Here is a 27,438-nt window from a genome sequence, read left to right on the forward strand (position 1 = left end):
GTTGTAATTGTACTGCCAATCGGAGCGGGCGAGGGGCGGAGAATGGAAAAGTCCTCGGGCGGGAATTTCTGGTCTTGCTCGAGCGAAGCTGTAACATTCGGCCCCGGGTCCCTGGTGCTGTGAGACAGCTGTGCTAAGCTCTGTGTCACCACACTGCCCTGTCTGGACAATTTTCCACATCGCTGGGTAGATGCCAGTGTTGTAGCTGTACTGGAACAGTGTGGCGGGGGGAATAGCCAGCTCCGGAACACAAGTCTGGAGGAATATTGTCAGGACCCAAACCTTTGCAATATCCCCGTGCCTTTAGCAGCTTCTTGGCAGTGAACTGAATTGGCTGGAGACTGACAACTGAGATGTTGGGGACCCGCTGGAGGAGACCGAGGTGGACATTCCACTCGGCACTTCTGGCGAAAGATTGTTGCAGACACTTGGCTCCTTTTCCTCCCCGATGGAACTGAGGTTAATTGCAGTCGTGAAGCTTGGACTTCCCAGGTGACTGTTCCTGAGTCCCAGATTGGGCAGAGGTCTGACATACTGAGACATTTCCGTCGAGGTATTACTCTAGGTGTTGTTTACACTTGTTTGGGGAGCAAACGTGTTTTAGCCGCGAGCTTTGATGTTTGATCTCGAGGTGAAACGTCAGATTCAATATTTAATCCAAAGACAGAAGTCACTTATTCACTTCAAACCACTTGTGTTGAACATTAACCAGGGAACTGGTGCAGTGGCACACACAATAACTCATTCTTGTCTTTTTATCAGCCGCGCAGCATGAACTGTAACGGGAGAATTACCATTCAAACCTCCTCTTCAACCTGAGAATTGCAATTTTACACAAACTGGCCACTCAGCCCATCATGTACGCTGCTGTTCCTGCTCCGCTTCAACTTCCTCCTCCCTCTCTTATCTCTCTATCCCTTTTCTTCATTATGTGTTTATCCCAACTTCCCCCTTAAATGTATCGACACGATTCACCTGAACCACTCCCTGTGGGAGCGAGTCCCACATTCTCCCCACTCCCCGTGGGAGCGAGTCCCACATTCTCCCCACTCCCCGTGGGAGCGAGTCCCACATTCTCCCCACTCCCCGTGGGAGCGAGTCCCACATTCTCCCTGCTCCCCGTGGGAGCAAGTCCCACATTCTCCCCCATGGGAGCGAGTCCCCCATTCTCCCCACTCCCCGTGGGAGCGAGTCCCACATTCTCCCCACTCCCCGTGGGAGCGAGTCCCACATTCTCCCCACTCCCTGTGGGAGCGAGTCCCACATTCTCCCCCACTCCCCGTGGGAGCGAGTCCCACATTCTCCCCACTCCCTGTGGGAGCGAGTCCCACATTCTCCCCACTCCCCGTGGGAGCGAGTCCCACATTCTCCCCCACTCCCCGTGGGACCGAGTCCCACATTCTCCCACTCCCTGGGTAAAGTTTGAGTTGCTGATGGGATTTATTTGGGAGGGTGTTATATTGATGAACCCCTGGCTCTGGTCTCCCCCACAAATGGAAATGTGTTATCTGTGTTAACCCTGTGGAACCGCTGCATAGTCGGAAAGGGATCGATCAGACCTTATCTTTTCCAAGTCTGTGTAGTGAGTTAATTTTGATATAACTACAGGAGTGCACTACACAGTGTGTTACTGTTGTGATAGCAGCGTGGGTATGTTACTGGGCTGGCAATCCAGGCACAGTGATTCTGGGGACGTGCGATCAAACCCCAGCGTGGGAGACAAGGAATGGAAAATAAAAAGTGGTCTGAATTATGGTGAGCAGGGGGACAAAGAGATTGTTGTAAAAACCCATCTGGGTCACTAATGTCCTTTAGGGAAGGAAATCTGCCGTCCTTACCCGGTCTGGCCTACATGTGACTCCAGGTCCACAGCAATGTGGGTGATTGTTAACCACTCTCTGTAGTGACCGAGCAGGGACTCGGTCAGGCAGCTGACAGCCTCGAGGGGAGTGAGAGATGGCCAGTGAACTTTGACCTTGTCCCTCGCAGTCACAGCCGATAATTGAGTTAAACAAAACCGTTATATCGAGTAATAAATTGAAAGTGCAGTTGAGTCTCAGACTCATTCTGGAACTGTCTGTTAGGTTCTAACTCTGAATGAGGTAACTGCCCACGCTGCAGATTATAGACAGTTTCAGAAGTTATTGATGAACGGTGCTGAGTTTGTGGTTGGGGAGTTTGTACGTGGGTGCCCGGAAGTGTTGTAATTTTAGGATGGCCTTTCTCAATATCTACACTGTTTCTGACTGCATTGCGATAGCGCCTTTCACCCCGCGATATCTCAGAGACACGTCCAGCCAGCCAATCACTCCCCAGAGTGCAGTGACTGTTCGATATACAGGAGGCAATTGACGCACAGTAAGATCCCACAATCAGCAGTGTGATCAAGACTGAGACATTTAGTTTTAAGGGTTTGTTGAAGGATAAAAAGACCAAGAATAGCGAGGGCAGGGCACCCGCTCTGTATCACAGCAACACCAGATCATTTATATCCAGCAGATGTAGGGTAGCTGGCGATAGCAACAACAACAGTGCGGCACTGACCCTCTGACAGTGCAGCACTCCCTCAGCACTGACCCTCTGACAGTGCGGTACTCCCTCAGCACTGACCCTCTGACAGTGCGGCACTCCCTCAGCACTGACCCTCTGACAGTGCGGTACTCCCTCAGCACTGACCCTCTGACAGTGCAGCATTCCCTCAGTACTGACCCTCTGACAGTGCGGCACTCCCTCAGCACTTATCCTCTGACAGTGCGGCACTCCCTCAGCACTGACCCTCTGACAGTGCGGCGCTCCCTCAGCACTGACCCTCTGACAGTGCAGCATTCCCTCAGTACTGACCCTCTGACAGTGCGGCACTCCCTCAGCACTGATCCTCTGACAGTGCGGCACTCCCTCAGCACTGACCCTCTGACAGTGCGGCACTCCCTCAGCACTGACCCTCTGACAGTGCGGCGCTCCCTCAGCACTGACCCTCTGACAGTGCAGCATTCCCTCAGTACTGACCCTCTGACAGTGCGGCACTCCCTCAGCACTGATCCTCTGACAGTGCGGCACTCCCTCAGCACTGACCCTCTGACAGTGCGGCACTCCCTCAGCACTGACCCTCTGACAGTGCGGCACTCCCTCAGCACTGACCCTCTGACAGTGCGGCACTCCCTCAGCACTGACCCTCTGACAGTGCGGTACTCCCTCAGCACTGACCCTCTGACAGTGCAGCATTCCCTCAGTACTGACCCTCTGACAGTGCGGCACTCCCTCAGCACTGATCCTCTGACAGTGCGGCACTCCCTCAGCACTGACCCTCTGACAGTGCGGCGCTCCCTCAGCACTGACCCTCTGACAGTGCAGCATTCCCTCAGTACTGACCCTCTAACAGTGCGGCACTCCCTCAGCACTGATCCTCTGACAGTGCGGCACTCCCTCAGCACTGACCCTCTGACAGTGCGGCACTCCCTCAGCACTGACAGTGGATTTGTCAGCCTGCATTATTGGCTCAGAGTCACAGTGGGTGTTGTAAGGGGGTGTTGTGCAGTGTTCTCTCATTGTCTCTGGGAGCCGTGAGGGGTTTTCTCTCTGGCTTTTCTTGCCTGGTGTGAACCCTGGGCCCTCTGGGACTTGCTGCCACTGGCGATGCTCTGTGGTGTGTGTGTGTGTGTGGCTTGATGGAGCAGGAAACGGTCTCTCGAGCTGCCAATCGAAACACACACACTTTCGTTTTGCTTTTATCTGGATTTACATCAGTAGCTGCCTCTGACATGACCCAAAACCGCCTGCCCCACCCCAGTGCCATTCAGTGTCTGTTCCTACCCAACATCCTGCCCTCTGAATCCTGGTCCTAACTCGGGGATCTCGCCAACATATTCCTGATCTTCCTCTTTCACTTGAGAAATGTTTTCATTTTTGCAGTTCTTGTTCCTCACTGTGGTTTCTCTGTTAACTTCAGTTCCCTATTTCCAACCTGTGGAGTCACGCAAGCTCTGGAATCAGAGATGGACAGGAATACCCTGTCTGTGTCTCTGCAGATGTTGTGTGTCTGAAAGTGGGAGCGTTACACAGTGGAGCAGGGTATGGAGGCATTGCGTTGGACAGTGTAAACCCTTCTTCACGAGCCAGTAACCTCACTCTACAACAGCATTTAGTCATTCAGAGAGACCCATCAGGACAGGTACAGCACGGGGTTAGATACAGAGTAAAGCTCCCTCTACACTGTCCCCCATCAAACACTCCCAGGATAGGTACAGCACGGGGTTAGATACAGAGTAAAGCTCCCTCTACACTGTCCCCCCATCAAACACTCTCAGGACAGGTACAGCACGGGGTTAGATACAGAGTAAAGCTCCCTCTACACTGTCCCCCCATCAAACACTCTCAGGACAGGTACAGCACGGGGTTAGATACAGAGTAAAGCTCCCTCTACACTGTCCCCATCAAACACTCCCAGGATAGGTACAGCACGGGGTTAGATACAGAGTAAAGCTCCCTCTACACTGTCCCCCCATCAAACACTCTCAGGACAGGTACAGCACGGGGTTAGATACAGAGTAAAGCTCCCTCTACACTGTCCCCCCATCAAACACGCCCAGGACAGGTACAGCACGGGGTTAGATACAGAGTAAAGCTCCCTCTACACTGTCCCCCCATCAAACACTCCCAGGACAGGTACAGCACGGGGTTTGATACAGAGTAAAGCTCCCTCTACACTGTCCCCCATCAAACACTCCCAGGACAGGTACAGCACGGGGTTAGATACAGAGTAAAGCTCCCTCTACACTGTCCCCCCATCAAACACTCCCAGGAGAGGTACAGCACGGGGTTAGATACAGAGTAAAACACCCACTACACTGTCCCCCATCAAACACTCCCAGGACAGGTACAGCACGGGGTTAGATACAGAGTAAAGCTCCCTCTACACTGTCCCCATCAAACACTCCCAGGATAGGTACAGCACGGGGTTAGATACAGAGTAAAGCTCCCTCTACACTGTCCCCCCATCAAACACTCTCAGGACAGGTACAGCACGGGGTTAGATACAGAGTAAAGCTCCCTCTACACTGTCCCCCCATCAAACACTCCCAGGACAGGTACAGCACGGGGTTAGATACAGAGTAAAGCTCCCTCTACACTGTCCCCCCATCAAACACTCCCAGGACAGGTACAGCACGGGGTTAGATACAGAGTAAAACACCCTCTACACTGTCCCCCATCAAACACTCCCAGGACAGGTACAGCACGGGGTTAGATACAGAGTAAAGCTCCCTCTACACTGTCCCCATCAAACACTCCCAGGACAGGGACAGCACGGGGTTAGATACAGAGTAAAGCTCCCTCTACACTGTCCCCCCATCAAACACTCCCAGGACAGGTACAGCACGGGGTTAGATACAGAGTAAAGCTCCCTCTACACTGTCCCCATCAAACACTCCCAGGACAGGTACAGCACGGGGTTAGATACAGAGTAAAGCTCCCTCTACACTGTCCCCATCAAACACTCCCAGGACAGGTACAGCACGGGGTTAGATACAGAGTAAAGCTCCCTCTACACTGTCCCCCATCAAACACTCCCAGGACAGGTTCAGCACGGGGTTAGATACAGAGTAAAGCTCCCTCTACGCTGTCCCCCCATCAAACACTCCCAGGACAGGTACAGCAAGCGTCAGTCAGCATCTGAACCCCGTTAATCCATGTTTGTGGTGGGGGAGGAAGGAGGCATTGCGTATGGGAACCAGAAAGGCAGAGGTTGTATTTTATGAGAAAAGGGAGACTCAGCAGTTAGAAGCCCCAGGCTTCAGGTTTGATTAGGCTGTGTTAGACCCTGCAGCCCCAGGGCAGGTGTTTTGAATCACCTACTGCCTGACTGCTCCGGCTTCTCATTCCCCATTAACTTTTGGGAATCTGGAATGTTTCCAGTTGATTCAACTCCCATTGCGATGAATGTGATTTTATTGACACGGTCACCTCAGACAGAGTGAAGACACAGTGTGGGGGGAGTGGGAGGAGCGGGGGGGGTGGGGAGACGCCAGTGCAGGCCAGAGTAAACTCACAGTAAAGATAGGGAACAGGTAAGAAAGGAGAGGTACTAACTCACCTCGGCTGGGGCGAGGTGGGCGCTAAGCGAATGGTTGGTGACGACTCATTAAACCTCTGCTCGGGTTGCTGAATTAGGAGCAGGCAGCTGAAGCGAGGCGGGTGGTGGGGGGTGAGCTCGGAACGTGAGCACCGCTGGAAGGGGGGCAGCGGGGGGGGGGGAGAGGGGGAGGGGCGGGGGAGCAGAGAGGCTGGGCTGGAGGGAATAGCGATGAGCGCTGCATAGCTGAGGGTGTTCTCCATCACAATGCACCTTCCTTTCAGTGACTGGGAGTAGCCAGCGCCCTCCCCCACACCATCGCCAGTAGCAGATGGCTGCCGGCCTCCCCGGCAGGATGGGAAAACGAACGCCAAGCTTAACATTAGTTTCAGGATCAAAGGTCAGAGAGCCATCTGTCCCAAACATCCTGCCGACTGCAGCTCTTTACTGTTTTTTAACATTTTGGCATCAGGGTGGTGTGAAGTTTCCACACCAGCCCCCCACACACACTGACTCTCACTGGGGTACGGCTCCCACACACACTGACTCTCACTGGGGTACAGTTCCCACACACACCGACTCTCACTGGGGTACGGGTCCCACACACACTGACTCTCACTGGGGTACGGGTCCCACACACACTGACTCTCACTGGGGTACGGGTCCCACACACACTGACTCTCACTGGGGTACGGGTCCCACACACACTGACTCTCACTGGGGTACGGGTCCCACACACACTGACTCTCACTGGGGTACAGTTCCCACACACACTGACTCTCACTGGGGTACGGCTCCCACACACACTGACTCTCACTGGGGTACGGGTCCCACACACACTGACTCTCACTGGGGTACGGGTCCCACACACACTGACTCTCACTGGGGTACGGGTCCCACACACACTGACTCTCACTGGGGTACAGTTCCCACACACACTGACTCTCACTGGGGTACGGGTCCCACACACACTGACTCTCACTGGGGTACGGGTCCCACACACACTGACTCTCACTGGGGTACGGGTCCCACACACACTGACTCTCACTGGGGTACGGGTCCCACACACACTGACTCTCACTGGGGTACGGGTCCCACACACACTGACTCTCACTGGGGTACGGGTCCCACACACACTGACTCTCACTGGGGTACGGGTCCCACACACACTGACTCTCACTGGGGTACGGGTCCCACACACACTGACTCTCACTGGGGCACGGGTCCCACACACACTGACTCTCACTGGGGTACGGGTCCCACACACACTGACTCTCACTGGGGTACGGGTCCTCACTGGGGTACGGGTCCCGCACACACTGACTCTCACTGGGGTACGGGTCCCGCACACACTGACTCTCACTGGGGTACGGGTCCCGCACACACTGACTCTCACTGGGGTACGGGTCCCACACACACTGACTCTCACTGGGGTACGGGTCCCACACACACTGACTCTCACTGGGGTACGGGTCCCGCACACACTGACTCTCACTGGGGTACGGGTCCCGCACACACTGACTCTCACTGGGGTACGGGTCCCGCACACACTGACTCTCACTGGGGTACGGGTCCCGCACACACTGACTCTCACTGGGGTACGGGTCCCGCACACACTGACTCTCACTGGGGTACGGATCCCGCACACACTGACTCTCACTGGGGTACGGGTCCCACACACACTGACTCTCACTGGGGTACGGGTCCCACACACACTGACTCTCACTGGGGTACGGGTCCCACACACACTGACTCTCACTGGGGTACGGGTCCCACACACACTGACTCTCACTGGGGTACGGGTCCCACACACACTGACTCTCACTGGGGTACGGGTCCCACACACACTGACTCTCACTGGGGTACGGGTCCCACACACACTGACTCTCACTGGGGTACGGGTCCCACACACACTGACTCTCACTGGGGTACGGGTCCCACACACACTGACTCTCACTGGGGTACGGGTCCCACACACACTGACTCTCACTGGGGTACAGTTCCCACACACACTGACTCTCACTGGGGTACGGCTCCCACACACACTGACTCTCACTGGGGTACGGGTCCCACACACACTGACTCTCACTGGGGTACGGGTCCCACACACACTGACTCTCACTGGGGTACGGGTCCCACACACACTGACTCTCACTGGGGTACAGTTCCCACACACACTGACTCTCACTGGGGTACGGGTCCCACACACACTGACTCTCACTGGGGTACGGGTCCCACACACACTGACTCTCACTGGGGTACGGGTCCCACACACACTGACTCTCACTGGGGTACGGGTCCCACACACACTGACTCTCACTGGGGTACGGGTCCCACACACACTGACTCTCACTGGGGTACGGGTCCCACACACACTGACTCTCACTGGGGTACGGGTCCCACACACACTGACTCTCACTGGGGTACGGGTCCCACACACACTGACTCTCACTGGGGTACGGGTCCCACACACACTGACTCTCACTGGGGTACGGGTCCCACACACACTGACTCTCACTGGGGTACGGGTCCTCACTGGGGTACGGGTCCCGCACACACTGACTCTCACTGGGGTACGGGTCCCACACACACTGACTCTCACTGGGGTACGGGTCCCACACACACTGACTCTCACTGGGGTACGGGTCCCACACACACTGACTCTCACTGGGGTACGGGTCCCACACACACTGACTCTCACTGGGGTACGGGTCCCACACACACTGACTCTCACTGGGGTACGGGTCCCACACACACTGACTCTCACTGGGGTACGGGTCCCACACATATACTGACTCTCACTGGGGGCTGTGGGTAACCTTCCTGAGTGAAGTTTGAGGGAGAGAATGATGATTATTAGTGTTGAGGCTGCACTGAGGGACCCTGTAGTTTCTCATTGGTTTGGTGCGAGCTTTGGGCCAAACGAGGATCTTTGACACACCTTCACCAAGTTGTTGAGTAAATGAGAGCTCTCGCTGCTGATTCCATTTGTTCAGGATTGTTGGTAGCTGTGATTGGGAGGCAGAGACAGTCAGAGTGATGGAGAATTTGCTCCCTTTGCCCCAGCAAATCCCCTCACCTCCCCCCACCCCCCCTCCAGCAGCTCCCCCCCATACCCCCCAGCAAATCCCCTCACCCCCCCCAGCAGCTCCCCCCCATACCCCCCAGCAGCTCCCCCCCATACCCCCCCAGCAAATCCCCTCACCCCCCCAGCAGCTCCCCCTACACCCACCCCATAAAATCCCCCACCTGCCCAAAAAATCCCCCCCACACACCCAGCATCTCCCCACCTCCCCCAACAAATCCCCCTTTACCTCCTGCAAATAACCACCCCCCCCCACACCCCTCAGAAAATCCCCAGCCCCCCCAGCAGCTCCCCGCCAAACCCCAGCAACAACCCCCACCCCCCTCAACATGAGCAAATCTCTCCTCCTCAGTCTCTCAGTCATCCCCTCCTTCTCGTTCTTGTCCTCTGCCTCGTTCTCTCTCTCCCGCTCTGTGTCTCACTGCCGCAGTCTCTCTATCTCTGCCTTGCATCTGTCTCGCTCCGTATCTGCTCTCTCTTTGGATTCTCTATCTCCCTGTCCCGCTCTCCTAATCTCTCCATCCCTTTCTCCCCATTCCACCCCCCCGCACCACTCTCTCAAATGCTCACCATCTCCCCCACATTCCCACTCTCCATCTGTCCCACATGCCCTCATTCTCTCTCCCTCTATCGTGCTCTCTGTCTCCCTTTAATTCACCCCATCTCTCCGTTGGTCATTCTGCCTCTCATTCCATTCCCATCATCACAACACAATCTCATTCGTGTGAAATCTGCTGGAATTTTCTGATACAAACCATTTCAGAGGAGAAAGTTCGGAAACTGATTTTCACTAAGGGACACGACCTCTGGTCCCCGCATTGTATAACCCTGCTCCCCACACTGTGTAACCCTGCTCCCCACACTGTATAACCCTGCTCCCCACACTGTATAACCCTGCTCCCCACACTGTGTAACCCTGCTCCCCACACTGTATAACCCTGCCCCCCACACTGTATAACCCTGCTCCCCACACTGTATAACCCTGCTCCCCACACTGTGTAACCCTGCTCCCCACACTGTGTAACCCTGCTCCCCACACTGTATAACCCTGCTCCCCACACTGTATAACCCTGCTCCCCACACTGTATAACCCTGCTCCCCACACTGTGTAACCCTGCTCCCCACACTGTATAACCCTGCCCCCCACACTGTATAACCCTGCTCCCCACACTGTATAACCCTGCTCCCCACACTGTATAACCCTGCTCCCCACACTGTGTAACCCTGCTCCCCACACTGTATAACCCTGCTCCCCACACTGTATAACCCTGCTCCCCACACTGTATAACCCTGCTCCCCACACTGTATAACCCTGCTCCCCACACTGTGTAACCCTGCTCCCCACACTGTGTAACCCTGCTCCCCACACTGTGTAACCCTGCTCCCCACACTGTATAACCCTGCTCCCCACACTGTATAACCCTGCTCCCCACACTGTATAACCCTGCCCCCCGCACTGTATAACCCTGCTCCCCACACTGTATAACCCTGCTCCCCACACTGTGTAACCCTGCTCCCCACACTGTGTAACCCTGCTCCCCACACTGTATAACCCCGCTCCCCACACTGTATAACCCTGCTCCCCACACTGTATAACCCTGCTCCCCACACTGTATAACCCTGCCCCCCGCACTGTATAACCCTGCTCCCCACACTGTATAACCCTGCTCCCCACACTGTGTAACCCTGCTCCCCACACTGTGTAACCCTGCTCCCCGCACTGTATAACCCTGCTCCCCGCACTGTATAACCCTGCTCCCCACACTGTATAACCCTGCTCCCCGCACTGTATAACCCTGCTCCCCGCACTGTATAACCCTGCTCCCCACACTGTATAACCCTGCTCCCCGCACTGTATAACCCTGCTCCCCACACTGTATAACCCTGCTCCCCACACTGTATAACCCCGCTCCCCGCACTGTGTAACCCTGCTCCCCACACTGTATAACCCCGCTCCCCGCACTGTATAACCCCGCTCCCCGCACTGTATAACCCCGCTCCCCACACTGTATAACCCTGCTCCCCACACTGTATAACCCTGCTCCCCACACTGTGTAACCCTGCTCCCCGCACTGTATAACCCTGCTCCCCACACTGTATAACCCTGCTCCCCACACTGTGTAACCCTGCTCCCCGCACTGTATAACCCTGCTCCCCACACTGTATAACCCTGCTCCCCACACTGTATAACCCTGCTCCCCACACTGTGTAACCCTGCTCCCCGCACTGTGTAACCCTGCTTCCTGCACAATATAGCCCTGCTCTATCGCACTATGCTAACCCTGATCCATTGCTAACTTTATTTAGATTGCTTTTTGTAATGAGAATGTGTTTCATATGGAAAATCTAAGTGTTCCCCAACTGGAAACCCTGCATGAACAGGGATATCCACCGCTTGCTGAAGTTCAGATCTGAGGTGTTCACAGGTGACCCTGACCAATACAAGAAATCCAGATGTGATCTAAGGAGATCCATCAAAGATACCAAAAAGCAATACCGGACCATGCTAGAGTCCCAGGCGAGCCACACTGACTCCCGCTGACTACGGCAAGGTCTGTAAGACATCACAGGCTACTAGATGGAGGCAGGTAAAATCACCGGGTCCAACGCACCCCTTCCTGATGAGCTGGATGAATTCTACACCGGTTTTGGGTAAGAGGTCAGCGAGAGCAGGCCCTCCATCCCGGAAAGCTCAGAGGAACCTGTGTCCGAGATCACCTTTGCAGATATCAGAGCAGCTTTCTCGGAAGTTAACCTACGATAAGCGACTGGTCGGGTGGGATACCCGGACCAGCACTCAGATCCTGCACGGATCAGCCGGCGGGGATATTCACAGACATCTTAAACCTCTCTGTACAACAGTCTGGGGTCCCTATCTGCTTCTAGAAGATGACCATCATGCTGTAAACCTCTATGACTCTAAAAGCCGGGCAGCGTGTCTTAATGACTATTGGCCGATAGCTCTGACACCCATCATTAATGAAGTGCTTCGGGAGGTTAGTCATGGAATGAATCAATTCCAGCCTCCCGGACTACCTGGGTCCAGTACGGTTTGCCTACCACTGCAACAGGTCCACAGCAGACACCATCTCCCTGGCCCTGCACTCAACCCTGGGACACCGAGATGACAAGGACACCTATATCAGACTCCTCTTTATTGACTACAGCTCAGCCTTCCACACCATTATTCCCATGGAACACACCTCCAAACTCCATGCCCTGGGCCTCGGCACCTCCCTCTGTGACTGAACCCTGAACTTCCTAACCCACAGACCACAATCAGTAAGGATCGGCAACAACACCTCCTCCACGATCATCCTCAACACCGGAGCCCCACAAGGCTGTGTTCTCAGCCCCCTACTATACTCCTTATACACCTATAACCGTGCGGCCAAATTCCCCTCCAACTCGATTCTCCAGTTTGCTGACGACATCACTGTAGTGGGTCGGATCTCAAACAATGACAGAGAACAGGAGAGAGATCGAGAATCTGGTGAACTGGTGCGGTGACAATAATCTCTCCCTCAATGTCAACAAAATGAGAGACAGTCATCGACTTCAGGAAATGTAGAGGAGAACGTGCCCCTGTCTACATCAATATGGACAAAGTAGAAAGGGTCGAGAGCTTCAAGTTTTTAGGTGTCCAGATCACCAACACCCTGTCCTGGTCCCCCCCCACGCCAACACTATGGTTCAGAAAGCCCCACCAACACCTCTACTTTCTCAGAAGGCTAAGGAAATTTGGCATGTCAGCTACAACTCTCACCAACTTTTACAGATGCCCCATAGAAAGCATTCTTTCTGGTTGTATCACAGCTTGGTCTGGGCTCCTGCTCTAACCAAGACCGCAAGGAACTACAAAAGATCGTGAATGCAGCCCAATCCATCACACAAACCAATGTTCCATCCCATCGTTTTGTTGCCTCGGCAAAGCAGCCGGTATAATTAAGGGCCCCACACACCCCGGACATTCTCTCTTCCACCTTCTTCCTTCGGGAAAAAGATACAAAAGTCTGAGGTCCCGTACCGACCGACTCGAGAACAGCTTCTTCCCTGCTGCTGTTAGACTTTTGAATGGACCCACCTCACATTAAGTTGATCTTTCTCTACACCCTCGCTGTGACCGTAACACTACATTCCGCACCCTCTCCTTTCCTTCTCTATGAATGGTATGCTTTGTCTGTACAGTGCACAAGAAACAATACTTTTCACTGTGTGTTAATACATGTGACAATAATAAATCAAATCAAATGTCGCTGAAAATATGAGAAGATGATGAGGCCGTTCAGCCCCTCCAGTGTGTCCATTATGAGTTTGATGATGACTGATTTTTGTTCAGTTTACCCACCTTGGCTTGGTAACACCTCCCCCACAAAAGCCACGAATCACAGCGCCAATCCTTTTACCAACCTCACTAACAAACCGATAAACTTGTCGTTTATCGCATTGCTACTAGTGGGAGCTTGCTGTGCATAATTTTGCTGCCCTGTTTTCCCCATTTCACTGGTTCTGGGAGTGATGGCCTGGACTCTGGGCCCGAGAGTCAGGGAAGGAGCTGCGTAGGCGCGATCCCCGTCTGAATGTTCCATAGAACATTCCAGCGCAGTACAGGCCCTTCGGCCCTCGATGCGGTACCAACCTGTGAAACCAATCTAAAGACCATCTAACCTGCACTATTCCAATATCATCCATATGTCTATCCAATGATCATTTGAATACCCTCAATGTTGGCGAGTCCACTACTGTTACAGGCAGGACATTCCACACCCTTACTCTCCACCCAGGGATTCCACCCTGACCCCTCAGCTTGCATCTGTCTCTCTCGCTCTCTCTCCCTGTCTCTCTCGCTCTCTCTCTCCCTGTCTCTCTCGCTCTCTCTCTCCCTGTCTCTCTCGCTCTCTCTCCCTGTCTCTCTCGTTCTCTCTCTCCCTGTCTCTCTCGTTCTCTCTCTCCCTGTCTCTCTCGTTCTCTCTCTCCCTGTCTCTCTCGTTCTCTCTCTCCCTGTCTCTCTTGCTCTCTCTCCCTGTCTCTCTCGCTCTCTCTCCCTGTGTCTCTCGTTCTCTCTCTCCCTGTCTCTCTCGTTCTCTCTCTCCCTGTCTCTCTCGCTCTCTCTCTCCCTGTCTCTCTCGCTCTCTCTCCCTGTCTCTCTCGCTCTCTCTCCCTGTCTCTCTCGTTCTCTCTCTCCCTGTCTCTCTCGTTCTCTCTCTCCCTGTCTCTCTCGTTCTCTCTCTCCCTGTCTCTCTCGTTCTCTCTCTCCCTGTCTCTCTCGCTCTCTCTCCCTGTCTCTCTCGTTCTCTCTCTCCCTGTCTCTCTCGCTGTCTCTCCCTGTCTCTCTCGTTCTCTCTCTCCCTGTCTCTCTCGCTGTCTCTCCCTGTCTCTCTCGTTCTCTCTCTCCCTGTCTCTCTCGCTGTCTCTCCCTGTCTCTCTCGTTCTCTCTCTCCCTGTCTCTCTCGCTGTCTCTCCCTGTCTCTCTCGCTCTCTCTCCCTGTCTCTCTCGCTCTCTCTCTCCCTGTCTCTCTCGCTCTCTCTCTCCCTGTCTCTCTCGCTCTCTCTCCCTGTCTCTCAGGGAGGGGTGGGGTGGTGGGGGAGGATGGAGCAGAGGGGGCTGGGGCGGGGGTATGGGTGCTGGGGCAGGAGAGGGGAGGTGGGGGGGGGGAGGTGGGGTCTGGGGTTGGGGGGGAAGGCTGGAGTGGGGGGAGGGGGTGCAGGTTGGGGCAGGGAGTTGGGGGGGGGGCTTGGTGTTGGGGGGAGTGGATGGAGGGAGGCTGGGGGCAGGGGGGAGGGGGCCGTTTGATTTGTTTCTGTTTGCTGGGGAGTTTGTCTGTGAGTTTTACCCTGTGAGTCCCGGGGGAGATTAGGGGTGGCCATTTGTTGGGGCCTGATCTCAGCTCCCAATCCAAGTGAAACACGGGAAATGGGGGTGAGCGTCTGGCTGTTAAATTGCTTCAGATTTCTCTCTCTGTGGGAACGAGCGCCGCATCTGCAGCCCCCCCCAGGAGTGAGAAACACCAGCTTATAACCACCTAACGTTCTCAGTCTAACATCCACAGCTCCTTCTCAAACAATCTTCAGACACTGAGTCGCACCAGGAGATATTCGGGACGGGAGGAAAGAGGGAGGTTTGTGAGGAGGGAGCGACAGGAAGAGGGCAAAGCTGAGGGAGGGGGAGGGGGAGAAGGGGAGGCAGTGTCGCCTCCCAAGAGGAAACTACTGGGAACAAACAAACAATGAGAAGCTCAGCTTCCTGCTGCTCGGAATGGGATTCAGTCCTGGGCTGACAGAGAGAGAGAGAGAGAGAGACGACTGTTACTGGGTCACCCCTACGTACTTCCCTGACCCTCGACCCATAGACCTTGATCCACAGGGTCATACCTTCCTGACCCTCGACCCTTATCCCGGCATCTCCAAAGGGTGACCCTTGCCCACAGGTCATTTGCCCTCCCCCCTCCCTATCACTGTGACCCAGTTTGCAGCAAGTTCCGTTTGCCATTCAGTCCCTTTCCGTCAGTAACACCGAATCCAGCAACTCCTGGATTCAAATATTCTCATCCCTCCGTGGCCTTGTCCCTCCTCCAAATTCCCAGCCTCCAAGATCTCTGCGCTTGGCTAATTCCGACCTCAGGAACGTCTCCAATCTCCGCCATTGGTGGCTATGTCTTCAGCTGCTGGGGCCCTGAGCTGGGAGATTCCCTCCCTGCTGGGACCCTGAGCTGGGAGATTCCCTCCCTGCTGGGAGCCTGAGCTGGGAGATTCCCTCCCTGCTGGGAGCCTGAGCTGGGAGATTCCCTCCCTGCTGGGACCCTGAGCTGGGAGATTCCCTCCCTGCTGGGACCCTGAGCTGGGAGATTCCCTCCCTGCTGGGACCCTGAGCTGGGAGATTCCCTCCCTGCTGGGACCCTGAGCTGGGAGATTCCCTCCCTACTGGGGCCCTGAGCTGGGAGATTCCCTCCTGAAATCTCTCCATTGCTTTCCCCTGTTTAGACATTTAGCTCTTTGATCAGATTTCTCTCATCTTTCTTAGTATCTCCTCATGTGACCCCATCTCACATTTTATTTGATTTCCTTTCCTATGACATGGGATATTTTGTCCTGTTAGAGACACTGTAGCAAGGTTATTTTACAGACTCTGATCTGCTTTAGTTTTTAATACAAGGTATAGTTGATATATTTGACCTGGGCAGTAACCATCTGTTTCCACTCTCTCCCTATCTCTCTGTGTCTCTCTCTCATTCTTTTCTTGATCTCTCTATATCACTCTCATCTCTGTCTCTCTCTGTCACCCTCTGTCTGTCTCTCTGCCTCTCGATCTCTCCTATCTTTCTCTCCGTCCCCTCCGTCTCTCTCCGTCCCCTCCGTCTCTCTCCGTCCCCTCCGTCTCTCTCCGTCCTCTCCGTCTCTCTCCGTCCTCTCCGTCTCTCTCCGTCCCCTCCGTCTCTCTCTGTCCCCTCCGTCTCTCTCCGTCCCCTCCGTCTCTCTCCGTCCCCTCCGTCTCTCTCCGTCCTCTCCGTCTCTCTCCGTCCTCTCCGTCTCTCTCCGTCCCCTCCGTCTCTCTCTGTCCCCTCCGTCTCTCTCCGTCCCCTCCGTCTCTCTCCGTCCCCTCCGTCTCTCTCCGTCCTCTCCGTCTCTCTCCGTCCTCTCCGTCTCTCTCCGTCCCCTCCGTCTCTCTCTGTCCCCTCCGTCTCTCTCTGTCCCCTCCGTCTCTCTCCGTCCCCTCCGTCTCTCTCCGTCCTCTCCGTCTCTCTCCGTCCCCTCCGTCTCTCTCCGTCCTCTCCGTCTCTCTCCGTCCTCTCCGTCTCTCTCCGTCCCCTCCGTCTCTCTCCGTCCCCTCCGTCTCTCTCCGTCCTCTCCGTCTCTCTCCGTCCTCTCCGTCTCTCTCCGTCCTCTCCGTCTCTCTCCGTCCCCTCCGTCTCTCTCTGTCCCCTCCGTCTCTCTCCGTCCCCTCCGTCTCTCTCCGTCCTCTCCGTCTCTCTCCGTCCCCTCCGTCTCTCTCCGTCCTCTCCGTCTCTCTCCGTCCTCTCCGTCTCTCTCCGTCCCCTCCGTCTCTCTCCGTCCCCTCCGTCTCTCTCCGTCCCCTCCGTCTCTCTCTGTCCCCTCCGTCTCTCTCTGTCCCCTCCGTCTCTCTCTGTAGGTGCAGTCTGGGATATTTTGGAGATCGATGTCAGTTTGTTGACCCGTGCTCCAGTTCACCGTGCAGGAATGAGGGAACCTGCAGCCCTGTCACCCAGGACCAGGGTGTGGGCTACGTCTGCACGTGCCAGCTGGGTTATACAGACCGTGAGTGTCTCACCCCCCTCAACAATGCTTGTCTGAGCAACCCCTGCCAAAATGGTGGCAGCTGCCAACTCTTAAACAACCTGTGGGATTACAAGTGTCGCTGTCCCCCAGGGTGGGCAGGTAAGTTCATCCGATACGCACCACAGAGATCATCCAGCACTGACTCTGACTGGGGTACGGGTCCCACACACACTGACTCTCACTGGGGTACGGGTCCCACACACACTGACTCTCACTGGGGTACAGTTCCCACACACACTGACTCTCACTGGGGTACGGGTCCCACACACACTGACTCTCACTGGGGTACGGGTCCCACACACACTGACTCTCACTGGGGTACGGGTCCCACACACACTGACTCTCACTGGGGTACGGGTCCCACACACACTGACTCTCACTGGGGTACGGCTCCCACACACACTGACTCTCACTGGGGTACGGGTCCCACACACACTGACTCTCACTGGGGTACGGGTCCCACACACACTGACTCTCACTGGGGTACGGGTCCCACACACACTGACTCTCACTGGGGTACAGTTCCCACACACACTGACTCTCACTGGGGTACGGGTCCCACACACACTGACTCTCACTGGGGTACGGGTCCCACACACACTGACTCTCACTGGGGTACGGGTCCCACACACACTGACTCTCACTGGGGTACGGCTCCCACACACACTGACTCTCACTGGGGTACGGCTCCCACACACACTGACTCTCACTGGGGTACGGGTCCCACACACACTGACTCTCACTGGGGTACGGGTCCCACACACACTGACTCTCACTGGGGTACGGGTCCCACACACACTGACTCTCACTGGGGTACAGTTCCCACACACACTGACTCTCACTGGGGTACAGATCCCACACACACTGACTCTCACTGGGGTACGGCTCCCACACACACTGACTCTCACTGGGGTACGGGTCCCACACACACTGACTCTCACTGGGGTACGGGTCCCACACACACTGACTCTCACTGGGGTACGGGTCCCACACACACTGACTCTCACTGGGGTACGGGTCCCACACACACTGACTCTCACTGGGGTACGGGTCCCACACACACTGACTCTCACTGGGGTACGGGTCCCACACACACTGACTCTCACTGGGGTACGGGTCCCACACACACTGACTCTCACTGGGGTATGGGTCCCACACACACTGACTCTCACTGGGTTACAGGTTCCACCTGTTGTCAGTTGATGCTGGGATAGGGTGTACAAGGACCGTGAAGGGATTGGGAGCCATTGGGTCAGTGCCACTTATCTTGCTTTGTGATGGTTATTGAGCTAATTGAATGCTTTATCATTGTCGTAGGTAAGCAGTGCCAACAGGCTGACCCCTGTGCTTCCAACCCCTGTGCCAATGGTGGGCAGTGTGTGGCATTCGAAGCTCACTACATCTGCAAATGCATGCTGGGGTTCCACGGGCCAATCTGTAAGCAGGACATCAATGAGTGTGGAGTGAACCCCACAACCTGCCGCAACGGGGGGACTTGCCTGAACCAGATCGGATCCTATCAGTGCACATGTCCACCTGAATACACTGGCCGCAGCTGTGAGAGTCGCTACGTTCCCTGTTCACCCTCCCCCTGCCAGAACGGAGGAACATGTCAACAGCTGGGTGATGCACTGTATGACTGTACCTGCCTCCCAGGTAAGGGTCTCTCTAACTGCAACATCTCACAGAGTCACACTGGGAGCACTAATGCATCATCTAAACAAGTGCTTTATATATAGACAAGCAGACTGGAATCTAATCGAGGGGTTCGGGGTGGTTTATATATAGAATAACAGATACCCGGGAGCGAGTTACAGACTGGAATCTAATCGAGGGGTTCGGGGTGGTTTATATATAGAATAACAGATACCCGGGAGTGAGTTACAGACTGGAATCTAATCGAGGGGTTCGGGGTGGTTTATATATAGAATAACAGATACCCGGGAGCGAGTTACAGACTGGAATCTAATCGAGGGGTTCGGGGTGGATTATATGTAGAATAACAGATACCCGGGAGTGAGTTACAGACTGGAATCTAATCGAGGGGTTCGGGGTGGTTTATGTATAGAATAACAGATACCCGGGAGCGAGTTACAGACTGGAATCTAATCGAGGGGTTCGGGGTGGTTTATATATAGAATAACAGATACCCAGGAGCGAGTTACAGACTGGAATCTAATCGAGGGGTTCGGGGTGGTTTATATATAGAATAACAGATACCCGGGAGCGAGTTACAGACTGGAATCTAATCGAGGGGTTCGGGGTGGATTATATGTAGAATAACAGATACCCGGGAGCGAGTTACAGACTGGAATCTAATCGAGGGGTTCGGGGTGGTTTATATATAGAATAACAGATACCCGGGAGTGAGTTACAGACTGGAATCTAATCGAGGGGTTCGGGGTGGTTTATATATAGAATAACAGATACCCGGGAGCGAGTTACAGACTGGAATCTAATCGAGGGGTTCGGGGTGGTTTATATACAGAATAACAGATACCCGGGAGCGAGTTACAGACTGGAATCTAATCGAGGGGTTCGGGGTGGTTTATGTATAGAATAACAGATACCCGGGAGCGAGTTACAGACTGGAATCTAATCGAGGGGTTCGGGGTGGTTTATGTATAGAATAACAGATACCCGGGAGCGAGTTACAGACTGGAATCTAATCGAGGGGTTCGGGGTGGTTTATGTATAGAATAACAGATACCCGGGAGCGAGTTACAGACTGGAATCTAATCGAGGGGTTCGGGGTGGTTTATGTATAGAATAACAGATACCCGGGAGCGAGTTACAGACTGGAATCTAATCGAGGGGTTCGGGGTGGTTTATATATAGAATAACAGATACCCGGGAGCGAGTTACAGACTGGAATCTAATCGAGGGGTTCGGGGGGGTTTATATATAGAATAACAGATACCCGGGAGTGAGTTACAGACTGGAATCTAATCGAGGGGTTCGGGGTGGTTTATATACAGAATAACAGATACCCGGGAGTGAGTTACAGACTGGAATCTAATCGAGGGGTTCGGGGTGGTTTATATACAGAATAACAGATACCCGGGAGTGAGTTACAGACTGGAATCTAATCGAGGGGTTCGGGGTGGTTTATATATAGAATAACAGATACCAGGGAGTGAGTTACAGACTGGAATCTAATCGAGGGGTTCGGGGTGGTTTATATATAGAATAACAGATACCCGGGAGTGAGTTCCAGACTGGAATCTAATCGAGGGGTTGATGTGGGGGATGTTGATGTTTTGAGCAGAGGTGTTTGATGTTGAGGGTGTGTGTTGTGTCGTGCTGATTGCCAGGCTTGGGGTGGAGGTTCAGAGAGTGGAATCCTGGCTCTGGATTAGTTATCCCGGCGCACTGGCTGAAGCTGGTAATCTCAGAGGAAACATCTGCATCGCAGCCTCTTGTCCGTTCTCCAGCTGCCAGCGAGTTGGGCATTGAGATGTCAGGAGGTGTGAGGTGGGCACCCTCCCCTCTACCTCACAAACCTGGCAGCCCTGCAATTTGCAGCTGAGATTTGAAATTCCCTGTGTAAGATACCCTTCGCCTCGCTCCTCATTGATCCTGAAAACAAACGCACTCTTGTATCTCCTCACGTCCCAGTCTCAAATACTGTTTGATTGGACTGCTGTGCGCAGCGCCATGTGTAGTTTTCCTGCATTGAGGATGCTATGTAAATATACATTCTTGTTGTTAATGGCTCGCTGTGTGGTTATTAAATTGAAGGAAATCCGTTTTTCTGAGATAACAGTTTACTGAAACTTCTAACCAGGGGCTGAAGTTCAAAATGAGCACGGAATAAAACAGGGACAGAGAGAGATCGATGTGAAGGTTCAAAATAGAGAGAAACACTTTCCTCTGGTTGGGGGTGGGGGTGGGGAGAGGGTGGTGGGGGTGGGGATGGGGCGAGGGGGTGGAGTACAGCACAACGGGGAAGTCTCTCCCCACAAGAGGCTGGTGGGGGTCGGTGTTAATGGAGAGCGTAACTCGGATGAATGGTTTCTACTGAAGTGTATTCTCGATCCTGGAATCACGGTGGGTAGAGGACAGGTCGATTGCGATCGAATGGTAGAACAGGCCTGATGTTCGTCTGTCGCAGGCTCGATGGGCTGAATGGCCTCATCCTGGTCACATGTTCCTAGAAAGAGGAGGAGAAGAGTGACGGCCCACAGGGAGCGCGCCGAGAGTGAGAGAGGAGGGGGTTGGTGGGGGAGGGGGACTGAGTTCCACGCTGGGGAAGGTGTTTGAACATTGCAATCAAAGGTTAAATATATAAATCACAGGAAGTTTGGGCTTTGACAATTTGACTTCCTGTTTCTGAGCTCTGTGGATACAGTTTCCTGTTCGGAATAGACCCAAATTATTGTTCCCTCACACGCTTAAATTGTGTTTTTTTAATTATCTCTTAATTTTGCTAAATGTCTGAATCAGTTGTAAAGGGACACAGAGTGTTTGTGGGGTGGGGCTGGCTCTGGAATCGTTCACACGGTCACCCCGCGTGGAGCGGCCTAGCGGAGCGAGTGAAGCCTCTTTGGGAGACTTGGAGGAACCAGCTGTGTAATCAGCTGTACGCAGTTTCCTTACCTGGTTCCTGGCTCTGTGTGATTCTAACTTTAAACACACGCACACACAAATAAAACCGGAAACTTCTGTAAACATGCCACCACTGAGTCGGCCTCTGGGAGAGAAAGGTCAAGTTAAATCGAGGTGTATTTATGGAACATGAATCTGCATTTTCCCAAGCCCTTTTATCAATTCATTCATGGGATGTTTCTGTTGCCGCTGAGGCCACACTTATCTCCCGTAGGACTGAATGGTTAGCAAGGCCAGGTCACTTCAACTCAAAGTTAATGACGGTGGTACTGGAGTCAGGTTTAGGCCCAATCTGCGTTAGGATTATCTCCTTGGTCAGACGTTAGTTGGGACCTACTTGGGGTTTTCTGACAGTTTTTAGCAGTGGTTCAGTGCACTCCCATCTCTGAGTCAAGAGGTCGTGAGATTTGAGTTCCATATCCAGAGACACAGGGACAGGATTCCGGAGAATACGCCCAGTGTGGGAGAACTGGGCAAGGTGCTGCCTTTGGAATCTGAGATTGGACCGATTTAATTGGGGTGGCACAGTGGTTAGCACTGCTGCCTCACAGCGCCAGGGACCCGAGTTCAATTCTGGACTGTCTGTGTGGAGTTTGCACATTCTACCTGTGTCTGCATGGGTTTCCTCTGGCTGCTCTGGTTTCTTCACACGCTCCAAACATATGTGGGTTAGGTGCATTGGCTGTGCTAAATTGCCCCTTAGTGCCAGGGGATTAACAGGGTAAACATGTGGGATTTCGGGAATAGGACCATTGCGGTTGGTGCACACGAGGTGGGCCGAATGGCCTCCTTCTGCACTGTAGGGATTCTATGATTCAATCAGGCCTCTTCTGTCTCAGGAGGGTCTCATGCTCACCACTCAGTGAAGAGCCAGAGAATTCTCCTCCATCCTGGGGCCAATGTCTACCTCTGTCAGTATCACTGAAAAATAGATTTTCTGGTCATAAGAACATAAGAACATAAGAAATAGGAGCAGGAGTAGGCCATCCAGCCCTTCGAGCCTGCCCCGCCATTCAATAAGATCATGGCTGATCTGTTGTGGCTCAGTTCCACTTTCCCGCCCTCTCCCCATAACCCTTAATCCCCTCTCTTATCAAAAACCCATCAACCCGCGTCTTAAAAATATTTAGCGAGGCAGCCTCCACCACTTCAACGGGCAGAGAATTCCAGAGATTCACCACCCTTTGAGTGAAGAAGTTCCTCCTCAACTCTGTTCTAAACCGCCCCCCCTTTATCTTGAGGCTGTGCCCCCTAGTCCTACTGTCCTTTCTGAGCGGGAAGAGTCTCTCCACCTCTATCCTATCCATCCCATTCATCATCTTATACGTCTCAATGAGATCTCCCCTCATTCTTCTAAACTCTAACGAGTACAAGCCTAGTTTATTCAGCCTCTCCTCATAGCTCAACCCCCTCAACTCCAGTATCAGCCTAGTAAACCTCCTCTGCACTCCCTCCAAGGCCAAAATATCCTTGCGCAGGTGCGGCGCCCAAAACTGCACACAGTACTCCAGCTGCGGCCTCACCAATGCCCTACTCTGTTTGTGTGATCGTCCTCTGCCTGGGTGGACTGCTCGTCCCCTACACCAGAAAAATTTCTGTCGTTCAACATGAATGTAGAGCATTTTGAGACGTCCTGAGGTTGTGAAAGGTGCTATATAAATGCAACTCTTTCCTTTCACTTTTGCTGAGAGTCAGTTCAGCCAATCAGTACCCAGAGCCCCGTGTGCCAAAAGTCAGTTTTGAGGAAGGGAAATCATGTATAACCGACACACTGGAGTTTTTTTGAAGGAATCACATATGTTGCGGATAAAGGGGAACAGGTGGATGTACTGTACTTAGATTTCCAGAAGGCATTTAATAAAATGCCATATCAAAGGATAGTGGATAGAATAAAAGCTCATGGTATTGGGGATAACATATTGGCACGGATAGAAGATTGGCTAGCCAACAGGAAGCAGAGAGTAGGCATAAATAGGTAGTTTATTTTGTCAAGCAGTTACGAAGGCAGATGGTAAATTGGCCTCATTGCTCGAGGATTTGAGTTGAGAAGTAGGAGTGTGTAACTGCAGTTTATATAGGGTCTTGGTGAGGCCAGATCTCGAGTATTGCGTGCTGTTTTGGTCTCCCTATGTCTGAAAGGAGTGAGAGTGCAGCGGAGGCTCACGAGGCTGACACTGGGGTTAGCAGGATTGCCTGATGAGGAAAGGTGGATTTGACTGGGCCTGTGTTCACTAGAATAAAGAGAATTCCAGCACAGGAACAGGCCATTCTGCTCCTCCAAGCCTGCACCAGCCATGCTGCCCAACTGAACTGAAACACCCTTACCCTCCCGGGGACCGTATCCCTCTATTCCCATCCTATTCATGAACTTGTCCTTAAAAGTCACTTTTCGCAGGACTTTTAGAGAAAGATGAGAGGAGATCTGATTGGAACATATAAACTAACAGAATTGACAGACTGGATGCAGGGAGGATGATTTCCCCGATTGGGGAATGTAGAACCAGGGAACACAGTCTCAGGATACAGGGTAAACCATTTAGGACTGAGATGAGAAAAGATTTCTTCACACAAAGGACGGTGAACCTGTGGAATTCTCTCCCACAGAAAGCTGTGGAGGCCATCACTGAATGTATTCAAGAAAGAGATAGATTTGTTTTTGATGTTAATGGCATCAAGGGGAATGGGGAGAAAGCAGGAATATGACACCGGGATTGAGGATCAGCCAAGATTATATTGAAGCTGGATAAACAAAGGAGGGAGAAGGGAATAGAAGGGTAAGGTGGGTGATGTTTGATAAAGAGAAGTGGGAGGGTTTGGTGTCTGTACGACCTGTTCCTGTGTGGTAATTTGAGTTTAAGCCGGGAAAGCTGTGGTTTGAGCCAGTTTGGAGCTGGATTTGTGATCCGCGAGTGACAGTTTAATCTTTATTTCAGGTTTCTCAGGTCAACATTGTGAAGTAAATGTCGATGACTGTGTGGAACATAACTGCAAGAACGAAGGGTTGTGTGTGGATGGTGTGAACACCTACAACTGCCAGTGCCCCCCAGAATGGACAGGTAAACAGTCTGACACATCCACCCACCTGGGCCGTCACCACGGTTACTGTCCCCCCCCCCCACTCACCCTGAGAGACACGGTGCCCGCTCTCTGTCCAAAAGGGGCTTCTCTTAACAAGAATCTTCTCATTTGTTAATGAGGCAGACACTCTGCTCTCCGTTAATTCCAGCCTCTTGAACATCCCCCAATTCCCATCGCTCCGCCATTGGCAGCCATGCCCTCGGTTACCTGGGACCCAAACTCTGAAATTCCCTCTGTGACCCTCACCACCTCGCTAACTCTCTCCGCCTCCTCATTTGAGATGTTTCCAAACTGATTTGCTTGACCAAACTGTCGGTCACCTGCCCTAATGTCAACTGATTACATTTTGCCTGATATGTGCTGCTGTGAAATGCCTGGGGATGTTTTGCCAATTTAAAGGTGCTATACAAATGCATTTGTTGTTGGTGAAAAGTCCCCATTAACCTGACCAAACCAACTCCACCCCTCATCACTCCCCCCCACCACCTTCAAACCCCCCCCAACCTCACCCCTCACACCCCCTAACCCCAACACCCCTCACAATCACCAAAGTCAAAAGGGGTCTGAGGGGAGGAGGCCTCTGGTTGAAGGGGGACAGTCTTTTCAATGTTCTCAGACTCCCTCCCTCCCCCCCCCGCCCACAACGCCTCCTTGGTGTGAGTCCAGGAACTGCAGATTGTCGGCTATTGGAACCATCACAGTTCTCAGCAGATTCCAGCCCAGGGAGGGGGGGGGTGCGGTCACTGGCAGTGATCAGGGACGGGAAACCTGTCGAACCCTGAACCCTTTGCTCTGCGTCTAGCCCAGGGGAGACTGTGTGCCTTCCCACTGCCTCGTGCTAGACGGAGGTAAAGGTTTTCTCTCAATGGGAGGGGGTTTAATGGCGGGCTGCTGGTTATTCGTTCTGTCCACTTGCTGCCCACAGGTCAGTTCTGTACCGAGGATGTAGATGAGTGTCAGCTGCAGCCCAACGCCTGCCAGAACGGAGGGACTTGCCACAACAATAATGGCGGCTATAACTGTGTGTGTGTCAATGGATGGACGGGCGATGATTGCAGCGAGAACATTGACGACTGCGTCATTGCGTCCTGTTACAGTGGGGCCACGTGCCATGACCGCGTCGCATCCTTCTACTGCGAGTGTCCTCATGGCAGGACAGGTACGATCAGGAATCCATGAACTTACCGCCTCTGACCTCTCACCCCTTCTGACCTCTCACCCCTTCTGACCTCTCACCCCTTCTGACCTTTCACCTTCTCCTGACCATTCACCTTCTCCTGGCCTCTTACCCCTTCCTGACCTTACACCCGCTTCCTGACTTCACACCCCTCCTGACCATTTACCCCCCTCCTGACCATTTACCCCCCTCCTGACCATTTACCCCCCTCCTGACCATTTACCCCCCTCCTGACCATTTACCCCCTCCTGACCATTTACCTCCTCCTGACCTTTTACCCCTCCTGACCTCTAACCCCCCCCCCCCACCCCCGATATTACACCCCTTCCTGACTTCTCAGCTCGCTTGACCATTCACCCCCTCCTGACATTACATCCTCTTGGACCTCACACTGACCTTGTACCCTCTTCATCTCTGACCTTGTACAACCACTGACCTTTCACATCCTTTGTAAGTGTGCGGAATTGTATTTTGATGGGAAAATAAGGAATAATCACAGACATCCCTCAAAAAAGCAGATTCTAAATGGGGTAAAGGGACAGAGGAATCTGGGGGGAACGGATACACGATCAGTAAAAGTAGTCACACGGGTTTATAAGGTCATAGAAAACAAACACTTGGATTCATTTCCAGAGCGATGGAATTGAAAAGCAGAGAAGTTATATTAAACTTCTGCAGTGCCTTTGTTAGACTACACTTGGAGCACAGGCCTGGTCTCGATATTATACACTATATAGAGGCACTAGAAAAGATCTACAACTGATTGACAAGGATCATAGCCAAATTGAGAGGTTACAATTGTTGGAGGGTGATTGAGGTGGGTGATGTTCCCACTCGTACTGGAGGGCAGGCTCAGGGGAACAGAGTATTTCTACATTACAACATTCAATGTAAGCAAAAACAAGGTGGCAGATTACTACCTGAATGGCTGTAAATTGGGAGAGGGGAATGTGCAGAGGGACCTGGGTGTCCTTGTGCACCAGTCACTGAAGGTAAGCATGCAGGGGCAGCAGGCGGTAAAGAAGGTAAATGGTATGTTGGCCTTCATTGCGAGAGGTTTCGAGTACAGGAGCAGGGATGTGTTGTTACAATTATACAGGGTCTTGGTGAGGCCACACCTAGAGTATT

At 53.3% G+C, this 27,438-nt stretch overlaps 1 protein-coding gene across 1 annotated transcript in view; it reads left to right on the forward strand.

Moving 5' to 3' along the window:
* The window catches only part of notch1b (notch receptor 1b), a 96,145-nt gene that overhangs the window by 17,183 nt on the left and 51,524 nt on the right, over positions 1-27,438 (forward strand). Inside the window, 5 exon segments of the mRNA XM_080212439.1 lie at positions 4,026-4,034; positions 17,281-17,546; positions 18,765-19,103; positions 24,989-25,111; positions 26,059-26,292. Coding sequence (XP_080068565.1) covers positions 4,026-4,034; positions 17,281-17,546; positions 18,765-19,103; positions 24,989-25,111; positions 26,059-26,292 — 971 coding nt within the window.

Source organism: Carcharhinus amblyrhynchos, chromosome 25 (genome assembly GCF_965287045.1).
Source record: "Carcharhinus amblyrhynchos chromosome 25, sCarAmb.v2.hapA, whole genome shotgun sequence".
Classification (NCBI taxonomy): domain Eukaryota; kingdom Metazoa; phylum Chordata; class Chondrichthyes; order Carcharhiniformes; family Carcharhinidae; genus Carcharhinus; species Carcharhinus amblyrhynchos.